The 11,281-nt window shown below is 43.8% G+C and overlaps 1 protein-coding gene across 2 annotated transcripts; it reads left to right on the forward strand.

The window, feature by feature from the left end:
* The first annotated feature begins 362 nt into the window (after nt 1-362).
* LOC100653621 (C-X-C chemokine receptor type 1) lies at nt 363-7,349 on the forward strand. Of its 2 annotated transcripts, none has more exons than XM_023541621.2 (2): nt 363-1,632; nt 2,020-7,349. In XM_023541621.2, the coding sequence occupies exon 2, from the start codon at nt 2,028-2,030 to the stop codon at nt 3,102-3,104; it is 1,077 nt and encodes a 358-aa protein (XP_023397389.1). In that variant the 5' UTR covers nt 363-1,632; nt 2,020-2,027; the 3' UTR covers nt 3,105-7,349. The 2 variants fall into 2 exon arrangements, with proteins under 2 accessions (XP_023397389.1, XP_003405954.3); XM_003405906.4 differs by having other exon boundaries at nt 363-677.
* Nucleotides 7,350-11,281: the final 3,932 nt, after the last annotated feature.

Genomic DNA, 11,281 nt, shown 5'->3' on the forward strand with positions numbered 1-11,281 from the left:
CAGTCTTCAGGAGCGACCTCATGCCCTCAGCCTCAGCGTAATTCTAATCAACCAATCATTGGCCTTGGTAGTGCCAAGGAGTGGCTGGCAGAGCTAGTTCTCCCTCCAAATCACCACTGACAGCTCTAGTAGCCCCCAGGTCACCCCAAAGAAGTCTATAATCTGAGTAAAAATTGTGTGCTTACTGTCCAAACTCAGCTTAAGTGCAGTCCTCCACCTCTTTCCCACCAGATTGTCCCCAAGTTCCTCCTTGCTAGAAGTTCTGAAGTCCCCACCTTATAAAGTCACATCCTTTCTTTATCCATGTTAGGCAAGTTAGAAGCTTTCAGTGGCGATCTACTAGGAAATTTAAGGACTAAACAGATAGAAGTAAATGCAAGGAAAGAAGGAGAATAAAATTGATTGTACATAGAATGGGGTATTCAGATAACGGACATTTAACTTCAGCTTCACGCCTGGCATCCCTGCTTGGACATATGGACCCTGGGAGTCTCTGATACCCCATGACCATATATGAATTAGTCTGTTCTGCAAACATAGACATGGGCGGGGCATAGAGGGGAGGTATGGAGTGGCGTGATTTCCTTATATTCATCAAGTTTCCTCTCACTGTTAAGACACTTCTGCTCTCTGAGCTGCAGGCTCTTGAGGTTGGACACACCTGGCCAGTGCCTCAGGTAGGGAGCTACCTCTGTTTGCCAGGACTTTCTTTGAGGGACTAGGGCTTGGTCTGACTATATTCTAGGAAATGCATCCATTTCTCTGGGGCACGAGAAATTCTGTTAAATGGAAATTTGACTTCCTTATCTGTGCATCAACTCTGACTTCATATGTGGCTGTAGTTGGTAACAAGCTGGGCACAGCCTCCTCCCCTGCTCCATTTATACCACCCCCTTATGTGGGGCAGAGGCTTTTGATTCCCCAATTTGATCTTCACTGCTTTGCCCTAAGACTTTATGTTTGGCGAAGATGCAAATACTGTCAGGGAGAGAACATTTAGAACATGTATGGATCTAAATGAACTTGTAGAACCTCACACGTGGAAGCAACCTAGAGGTTATCTACTCTGTCCCTCTCAATTTCAGTCAAGAAAACCAGACAGGTGAAGGGATCCACCCAAGGTCACATAGCTTATTAATGATAGAATCAGGACTCGATGCTAGGTATCCTTATTTCCAATCTGGGGATCTTTCCAAAGCTTTCAGACTGTTCTCTGGAGAGCCACAGGGACCTTTGGGAACCCTTGTTAGAGCAACCTGGGTAGAGAGGGTAGCACACCCTTCCCTGATAGCAACTGAGCTTTTGTCTATTTTAAATATTGGATTTCCGAGAGGATTTACTTTCAACAAAGTGTTTCACAATTAAAGAATTAAAGAATATTTGAACACTCCTGAACAATTCTGTGGATGTTTGGAAGATGATTTCAGGGAAACTTCCTCCTCTCAAATGCTTAGAATTCCTTAGACAGATGACCAAAACTTTTATTGCTCATTTAGAGACAAGGCTTAAAATACACTTACAGTACAATTTGTTGCTATCACTTCCTCCCCCTAATAGGTTTTAAGAAGGGTAAAGAAGGCTCGGGAAGGACATAGCAGGGAAAATAACATAGAAAAGGACCTCCAGGAACAGGTTTGTCTCTTTTCATTTTGCTTAATGCTGGCCTTTCTCTAAATGCATAAGACTGCCTTGGTCCTCCCATGTAAATATGCGGTCATGGTTGAGGATGGAGAAGGCCAAAGAGGGGCCCAGGTATCGCTGAGGCAGCTGTAGGGCCAACCAAGTGCAAAGGTTTTTCACCTGTGTTCCATCTTATCCCATAGTCAGGCCAGGCCAACCTCTAACCTCTGACAACACTGTTAAGCCAACCTCTAAAGAAGGCCAAGTCGGAGGTAGGGTTTTCTGGCTGCCAAACCAACAGAGAAGTTAAAGATATTCCACTAGCTGTTCTCAGATCTTTGATAAGAGTGACTCGAATGTGAGTTAATAAGTCACATTTCCTTCTAATCTTTCAACTAGACCAAACCATGGCTGATATCATAGACAACATATGGAATGTTACTGATCTATGGAAGTGGTTTGATGACATTTCAAATTTCACTGGAATGCCACCTACAGAAGAAGATGTTGGCCCTTGTAACATAGAAACTGAGACACTCAACAAGTATATTGTGGTCACCATTTATGCCCTGGTGTTCCTGCTGAGCCTGCTGGGAAATTCCTTGGTGATGCTGGTCATCTTATACAACCGGGTCAGCAGCTCTGTCACAGATGTCTATCTGCTGAACCTGGCCATGGCTGACCTGCTTTTTGCCCTGACACTGCCCATCTGGGCTGCCTCCAAGGAACACGGCTGGATTTTTGGCACACCCCTATGCAAGGTGGTCTCACTCTTGAAGGAAGTCAATTTCTACAGTGGTATCCTACTGCTGGCCTGTATCAGTGTGGATCGCTACCTGGCCATTGTCCATGCCACACGCACACTGATCCAGAAGCGCCATTTGGTCAAGTTCATATGCCTGGGCATCTGGGGACTGTCTCTGATTCTGTCCCTGCCCTTTTTCCTTTTCCGCCAGGCCTATCGTCTACCCTATTCCAGCCTCATAGTCTGCTACGAGGACATTGGTAACAATACAGCAAAATGGAGGCTGGTGCTCCGGATTCTGCCCCAGACCTTTGGCTTTGTCCTGCCACTGTTGGTCATGGTGTTCTGCTATGGATTCACCCTGCGCACATTATTGGAGGCCCGCATGAAGCAGAAGTACCGGGCAATGAGGGTCATCTTTGTTGTTGTGTTCGTCTTCTTGCTTTGTTGGCTGCCCTACAACCTGGTTCTGGTCACAGACACCCTCATGAGGACTGGGTTGATCGAGGAGACCTGTGAGCGTCGAAATGACATTGGCCGGGCCCTGGATGCCACTGAGATTCTGGGCTTCTTCCACAGCTGCCTCAACCCCGTCATCTATGCCTTTATTGGCCAGAATTTTCGCAATGGATTCCTCAAAATTCTGGCCACCCATGGCCTGGTCAGCAAGGACTTCTTGGCACGCCATCACATTACCTCTTATACTTCTTCCTCTACCAATGTCTCTGCAAACTTCTGAAACCATCAATGAAAGAATATTTCATCTTCATGAAGAAATGATAACCGTCACCCCAAAGGGTGGGTAGTCTGGCTGAGGAGAGATACTATCTGGGTTTGGCAGGGAGGCTATAGAATATGTGGAAGTTAGGGATTGGTGTCTTCAGGGCCAAGCCCACTTTCTGAAAAAGTACTGAGATACTTCTAAGGAAGGACCATGACACTTGCATGAAAAGGAAGTGTCATCATTTCTGCTGAACTCTTGCATCTTTGACTTGCTTACTTCGTAATTATCATGGCCACATCTGAAACCTGAATCTGCCATTAGATCAAAGAACTGGAACTGAAGCTGTTTTCTTATGTGGGCTGGATTGTCTTGTTAACTCTGCCCAAAACATCACCTCAACCACTGAGCATATACCAACTTTCCCACTAGGCTGTTTGGCAACTCTTTGTCCTCTGATTACAGCTCATAGAAATGCTTTCTCATCTTGAATGTGTTGTAGTGTCTGTTGGGGACATTGAGGCAGGTGCCACCTAAACATCCAACCACGAGGTGGCCTTGTGATGTAGTTTTTTTTTTTAATTTTTATTGTGATTTAAGTGAAAGTTTACAAATCAAGTCAGTCTCTCACACAAAAACTTTTATGCACCTTGCTACATACTCCCAATTGCTCTCTCCCTAATGAGACAGCCCGCTCCCTCCCCCCACTCTCTCTTTTCGTGTCCATTTCTCCAGCTTCTAATCCCCTCTACCCTCTCATCTCTCCTCCAGGCAGGAGATGCCAACATAGTCTCAAGTGTCCACCTGATCCAAGAGGCTCACTCCTCTCCAGCGTCCCTCTCCAACCCATTGTCCAGTCTAACCCACTGTCCAGTCCAATCCTGTCTGAAGAGTTGGCTTAGGGAATGGTTCCTGTCCTGGGCCAACAGAAGGTCTGGAGGCCATGACCACTGGGGTCCTTCTAGTCTCAGGCAGACCATTAAGTCTGGTCTTTTTACAAGAATTTGGAGTCTGCATCCCACTGCTCTCCTGCTCCCTCAGGGATTCTCTGTTGTGTTCCCTGTCAGGGCAGTAATCGGTTGAGGGCGGGAACCATCTAGTTCTTCTGGTTTCAGGCTGTTGTAGTCTCTGGTTTATGTGGCCCTTTCTGTCTCTTGGGCTCATAATTACCTTGTGTCCTTGGTGTTCTTCATTCTCCTTTGCTCCAGGTGAGTTGAGACCAATTGAGGCATCTTAGATGGCCGCTTGCTAGCATTTAACACCCCAGATGCCTCCCTCCAAGGTGGGATGCAGAATGTTTTCTTCATAGATTTTATTATGCCAATTGACTTAGATGTCCCCTGAAACCGTGGTCCCTAACCCCCTGCCCCTGCTACGCTGGCCTTCGAAGCATTCAGTTTATTGTGGAAACTTCTTTGCTTTTGTTTTGTGATGCAGTTTTGAAAACATTTTTCTCTTGGGAGTGGTGGGTGGACAAAGGGAGGAGGGATTGTGAAGCCAGACCTCTTGCACGAGGATCTCTTTTGCCCCATGACCAACATCATTCACAGATTGTGTTGGGTGCCATTTGTGCATGAGGCCATGTTGAGCCTTATACAGAAGAAGATGAACAGCTTTTAACCCCTGCCCTCTTTGATATGGACCATCAGCAACTTCACAAACCCATACACAGTCATCAATCAGCTGGACACTCAGATTTTTCTAATAAATTTATGTTCCATATTGGCCCCTCTGGAAGAATCTTTGTTGTGACATAGAGTAAGGTTTTGTGCGTGGTGTTCTTGGCTGTTCCTGCAGTAGAATGGGAGCAGCACCCAAAGAAGAGTCATCTGTCTGGGTTGATGGGCAGCGTTCCCTGGGGCTTTAACTACTGCTAGAATAGTCTCTTGGGGCACAGAAACTCCTTTTCCAGGCTACTTCAAATTACATTAGCACCCTGATCCTCCAAATATTCCCATAACACCTTACACTTTTCCCTTTGCAACACTCAGCACACTTTATTTCAGTTACTTCTTTGTCCGTTTTCCCTGTTTGAAGGCAAACCAAAGCCAGTTGCCACCCAGTTGATTCCAACTCATGGTGACCCCATGAGTCGGAGTAGAACTGTGCTCTGTAGGGTGTCCAATGGCTGATTTTTCTAAAGTAGATGGCCAGGCTTTTCTTCTGTTCCTTGAAGGCAGGAGCTCTACATCCTTGGTGCCTGACACATTGCCTGAAGCCTATTAAATAATCAGGAAATATTTATCGAGGCCCCTGTTATTGAATGAACCAATGAATATTAAAAATGCTCAAATCATTTACACACCATCAGCCCCAAATCCTCTTATCTGTGTTTCTCCCACTCCCCCCACCCCCTTTGTCTTTGGAAACATTTCACTCATCAAGTTTTCCTTTGTGGTTTATCTTTATCAGATTTTTATCAGCACTGACGAAGTCAAGAATCTTTTGATTGCAAATGACAGAAATGGAACCGTAGCAGTTGTAGCAAATCTGAGAATGTGTTGGTTTACATGGGATGAGAAAGTATGAGAGATAGCTTGAGGTTGGGAATAGGGTGAGGCACAGAGATGGGATTTAGATCAAGGGTGAGATTGGGATCAGGGATTGGGTGGAGTCAGAGTTGAGATGAGGGACAAGGGATGGGGTGGCAACTTGGCATAAGGTGGGGGGTAGGGGAGAGGTGAGAGAAGGATGGATGTTAGGAATAGAGAGAGCTTAAGAAATGGGGAGAGGCTTGGAGGTGGAGGATTGAGATTCACGGATGCAATGAGGGGTCAGAGGTAGGGAGGTTCAAGATGGGGCTGGGACAAGTTATGGAGTGAAGCTTAGGAATGGGATGAGTGTGGGGGTGTGGTGAGTTTCAGGGATGGGGTGTCAGAAATGGAGTGAATGTCAGGGATGGCTTAGTGGCTACAATGATAGAGCAAAAGGCCATCTCTTGTAGGGTCACTATCCTCTCTGGAGCATCATCTAAGGTGCTCTTCTAGGTCCAGGAAGGAGGCTCCTTGCCCTATCCAACCTACCCTCAAGGTAGGCTGACGAGGAAGAAGTGAAGGCATCAAGCACTAAGAGATAGATTTGATCTAGGAGAATGGACAAGAAGAATGCAAACAGAATCCAGGCACGAGGAAGGAGGGGTGAGAACTGGGCATGGGAACCTCCATTTTGTCTCCTCTCCTCCCCCAGCTCCTCTCCACCTGCCCCGTTTACCTTACCATCCATCTTCCTTCATGCTATACGCCCCAAAGACAACTAACTCCATCAGGAACTTCAGGAGGTAAATAAGGGTCCATACTGGGTCTGGAGGAAATACCAAAACCAAACCAAACCTATAGCCATCAAGTCGATTCAGACTCATGGTAGAACTGATCCATAGGGTTTTCATGGCTATAATCTTTATGGAAGGATTATGGGTGGTACAACCAAGAAAACTCTATGGAGCAGTTTTATTCTGTAACACATGGGGTTGCCATTAGGTAGGGGCCTACTGGACAGCAGGTAACAAAAACAACCATCTTTATGGAAGCATATTGACAGGTCTGTTTTCCAAGGCCCTGCTGAATGGGTTTGAACCATGAACCTTTAGGTTAGTGCTGTGTGTCGTTAGGTGCTATTGAGTTGGTTCCAATTCATAGCTACCCTATGTACAAAAGAATGAAATGCTGCCTAGTCCTGTGCCATCCTCACAATGGCTGTTATGTTTGAGTCCATTGTTGCAGCTCGGTCTAAATCCACCTCATTGAGGGTCATCCTCTTTTTCTCTGACCCTCTACTCCAGAGACTGGCCCCTTCTGATAACATGTCCAAAGTATGTGAGATGAAGTCTTGCTATCCTTGGTTCTAAGGAGCATTCTGGCTCTACTTCTTCCAAGACAGATTTGTTCATTCTTTTGGCAGTCCATGGTATATTCACTATTCTTTGCCAACACCGTAATTCAAAGGTATCAATTCTTTTTCTGTCTCTCTTATTCACTGTCCAGCTTTTGCATGCGTGTGGGGTGATTGAAAATACCACGGCTTGGGTCAGGCACATCTTAATATTCAAAGTGATGTCTTTGCTTTCAAATACTTTAAAGAGGTCTTTTGCAGTAGATTTGCCCAATGCAATATGTTGTTTGATTCCTTGGCTGCTACTTCCATGGGTGTTGATTGTGGATCCAAGTAAAATGAAATCCTTGACAACTTCAATATTTTCTCCATTTATCACGATGTTGCTTATTGGTCTAGTTGTGAGGCTTTTTGTTTTCTTTGTCCATACTGAAGGCTGTAGTCTTTGACCTTCATCAGTAAGGCTTCAAGTCCTCTTTGCTTCCAGCAATCAAGGTTGTGTTAACTGCCTATCACAGATTGTTAATGAGTCTTCCTCCAATCCTGATGCCATGTTCTTCTTCATATAGTCTAGCTTCTTGGATTATTTGCTCAGAAAACAGATTGAACAAGTATTGTGAATGGATGCAACTCTGATACACACTCTTTTTGATTTTAAACTATGCAGTAGCCCCTTGTTCTGTTTGAATGACTACCTCTTGGCCTATGTACAGGTTTCTCATGTGCACAGTTAAATTTTCTGAAATGTCCATTCTTTGCAATGTTATCCATAATTTGTTATGCTCCACATAGTCCAATGCCTTTGCATAGTCAATAATACACAGGTAAACATCTTTCTGGTATTCCCTGCTTTCAGCTCCATCTGACATCAGCAATGATATCCCTCACTCCAAGTCCTCTTCTGAGTCTAGCTTGAATTTCTGACAGTTCCCTGTAGATGTACTGCTGCAACCAATTTTGAATTATCTTCTGCAAAACTTTACTTGGGTGTGATATTAATGATATTGTTCAATAATTTCCATATTCCATTGGATCACTTTTCTTTGGAATGGGCACACAAATAGATCTCATCCAGTTGTGTGGGCAGGTAGCTGTGTTCCAAATTTCTTGGTGTAGACAAGTGAGTTCTTTCAGCATTGCATCAGTTTGTTGAGACATCTCAGTTGTTATTCCGTCAATTCCTGGAGCCTTGTTTTCCACCAATATTTTTAGTGCAGCTTGGACGTCTTCCTTCAGTACCATCAGTTCCTGATCATATGCTACCTCCTGAAATGGTCGAATGTTGACCAATTCTTTTTGGTATAGTGACTCTGTATTCCTTCCATTTTCCTTCATCATTCAAAAAATTGAACAACGCATAGAATCTTTAAATTCTTTCTTCAGTTCTTTCAGCTTGAGAAATGCCAGGTGTGTTTTCTTTTGGTTTTCTAACTTCAGATCTTTGCACGTTTCATTATAATACTTTGTCTTCTCAGGCCATCCTTTGAAATTTTCTGTTCAGCTCTTTTACTTCATCATTCTTCCTTTTGCTTTAGCTACTCGACACTCAAGAGCAAGTTTCAGAGTCTCTTCTGACATCCATTTTGGTCTTTTCTTTCCTTCCTGTCTTCTTTCTTCATGTATGATGTCCTTGATGTCATCCCACAACTTGTCTGGTCTTTGGTCATTAGCGTTCAATGCATCAAGTCTATTCTTGAGATGGTCTCTAAATTCAGGTGGGATATTCTCAAGGTGGTACTTTGGCTCTTGTGGATTTGTTCTAATTTTCTTCAGCTTCGGATTGAACTTGCATATGAGCAATTGATGGTCTATTCTGCAGTCGGCCCTGGCCTTGTTCTAACTTATGATACTAAGTTTTTCCATCGTCTCTTTCCACAGATGTAGTCAATCTGATTCTTGTGTATTCCATCTGGTGAGGTCCAGGTGTATAGTTGTCGTCGATGTTGTTAAAAAAAGGTATTTGCAACGAAGAAGTCATTGGTCTTGCAAAATTCTATAATGCTATCTCTGGAGTTGCTGCTATCACCAAGGCCATGCTCTCCAACTACTGATCCTTTTTCTATGTTTCCAACTTTCACATTCCAATCACCAGTAGTTATCTTGATGGTATGTTTGATCAATTTCAGACTGCAGAAGTTGGTAAAAATCTTCAATTCCTTAATCTTTGGCATTAGTGGCTAATGTGTAAACTTGAATAATAGTCGTATTAACTGGTCTTTGTAGAGATACAGTTGTTATCCTACCACTGACAGTATCGTACTTAAGGATAGAGCTTGAAATGTTTGACTATGAATGTGCTGCCATTCCTCTTCAATTTGTCATCCCGATTCAAAATGGCCAATACTAGTATATTTCAGATTACTAATACCCAGGATATCATTCTTCAAGCATTCCATTTCATTTTTGACAACTACAAATTTTCCTTAATTCGTACTTGATACATTCCACGTTCCGATTACTAATGGATGTTTGTGGCTGTTTCTTCTCATTATGAGTCATGCCACTTCAGTAAATGAAAATCCCAAAAGCTTTACTCCGTCCATGTCGTTAAGGTGACAGCTTTTCCCCAACAGTATTTTGAATGCCTTCTGACCTGAGGGGTTCATTTTCCAGCACTTTATCAGACAATGTTCTAGTGCTGTCCATAAGGTTTTAACTGGCTAATTTTTTTTTTTTTTTGGAAGTAGGTCTCCAAGTCCTTTTTCCTAGTCTGTCTTGGTCTGGAAGCTGTGCTGAAACCTGTCCACCATGGGTGGCATAGCTTTCAGCATCACAGCAACACAGAAGCCTCCATAGTGTGACAAACTAACAGACATGTGGTAGGTTAGTAGTTGAGTGTAAGCCGTTTGTGCCACCCAGGAACCTTGGAGGAAGTAGAAAATAAGAGAAGATGTGTAGCCTCACTAGTAGCCTGGGAAATGGGAATCAACAGTAAAATAACTTGGAAGTGTTTAAAGCACGGGAGGGATATGGTCAGAATTCTTTTCAAATGAGTGCGACATTGATCAGATATTTTAATGTTGTTAGTTGTTGTTGTTAGGTGCCGTCGAGTCGGTTCCGACTCATAGCGACCCTATGCACAACAGGACGAAACACTGCCCTGTCCTGCACCATCCTTACAATTGTTGTTATGCTTGAGCACATTGTTGCAGCCACTGTGTCAATCCACCTCGTTGAGGGTCTTCCTCTTTTCCGCTGACCGTGTACTCTGCCAAGCATGATGTCCTTCTGCAGGGACTGATCCCTCCTGACAACATGCCCAGAGTATGTAAGACGTAGTCTTGCCACCCTTGCCTCTAAGGAGCATTCTGGCTGTACTTCTTCCAAGACAGATTTGTTTGTTCTTTTGGCAGTCCATGGTATATTCAATATTCTTCACCAACGCCACAATTCAAAGGCGTCAACTTTTCTTTGGTCTTTCTTATTCATTGTCCAGCTTTCACATGCATATGATGTGACTGAAAATACCATGGCCTGGGTCAGTCGCACCTTAGTCTTCAGGGTGACGTCTTTGCTCTTCAACACTTTGAAGAGGTCCTTTGCAGCAGGTTTGCCCAATGCAATGCGTGTTTTGATTTCTTGACTGCTGCTTCCATGGGTGTTGATTGTGGATCCAAGTAAAATGAAATCCTTGACAACTTCAATCTTTTCTCCGTTTATCATGATGTTGCTCATTGGTCCAGTTGTGAGGATTTTTTCCATACTGAAGGCTGTGGTCTTTGATCTTCATTAGTAAGTGCTTCAAGTCCTCTTCACTTTCAGCAAGCAAGGTTGTGTCATCTGCATAATGCACGTTGTTAACGAGTCTTCCTCCAATCCTGATGCCCCGTTCTTCTTCATATAGTCCAGCTTCTCAGATTATTTGTTCAGCATACAGATTAAATAGGTATGGTGAAAGAATACAACCCTGGTGCACTCCTTTCCTGACTTTAAACCAATCCGTATCCCCTTGTTCTGTCTGAACAACTGCTTCTTGATCTATATAAAGGTTCCTCATGAGCACAATTAAGTATTCTGGAATTCCCATTCCTCGCAGTGTTATCCATAGTTTGTTATGATCCACACAGTCGAATGCCTTTGCATAGTCAATAAAACACAGGTAAACATCCTTCTGGTATTCTCGGCTTTCAGCCAGGATCCATCTGACATCACCAGTGATATCCCTGGTTCCATGTCCTCTTCTGAAACCGGCCTGAATTTCTGGCAGTTCCCTGTCGATACACTGCTGAATGATCTTCAGCAAAATTTTGCTTGCGTGTGATATTAATGATATTGTTCTGTAATTTCCACGTTCAGTTGGATCACCTTTCTTGGGAATAGGCATAAATATGGATCTCTTCCAGTCAATTGGCCAGGAAGCTGTCTTC

Source organism: Loxodonta africana, chromosome 6 (genome assembly GCF_030014295.1).
Source record: "Loxodonta africana isolate mLoxAfr1 chromosome 6, mLoxAfr1.hap2, whole genome shotgun sequence".
Lineage (NCBI taxonomy): Eukaryota > Metazoa > Chordata > Mammalia > Proboscidea > Elephantidae > Loxodonta > Loxodonta africana.

Bases quoted from the DNA above. Each gene is read 5' to 3' on its own strand.
- LOC100653621 (XM_023541621.2), top strand. From the start codon at position 2,028: ATGGCTGATATCATAGACAACATATGGAATGTTACTGATCTATGGAAG.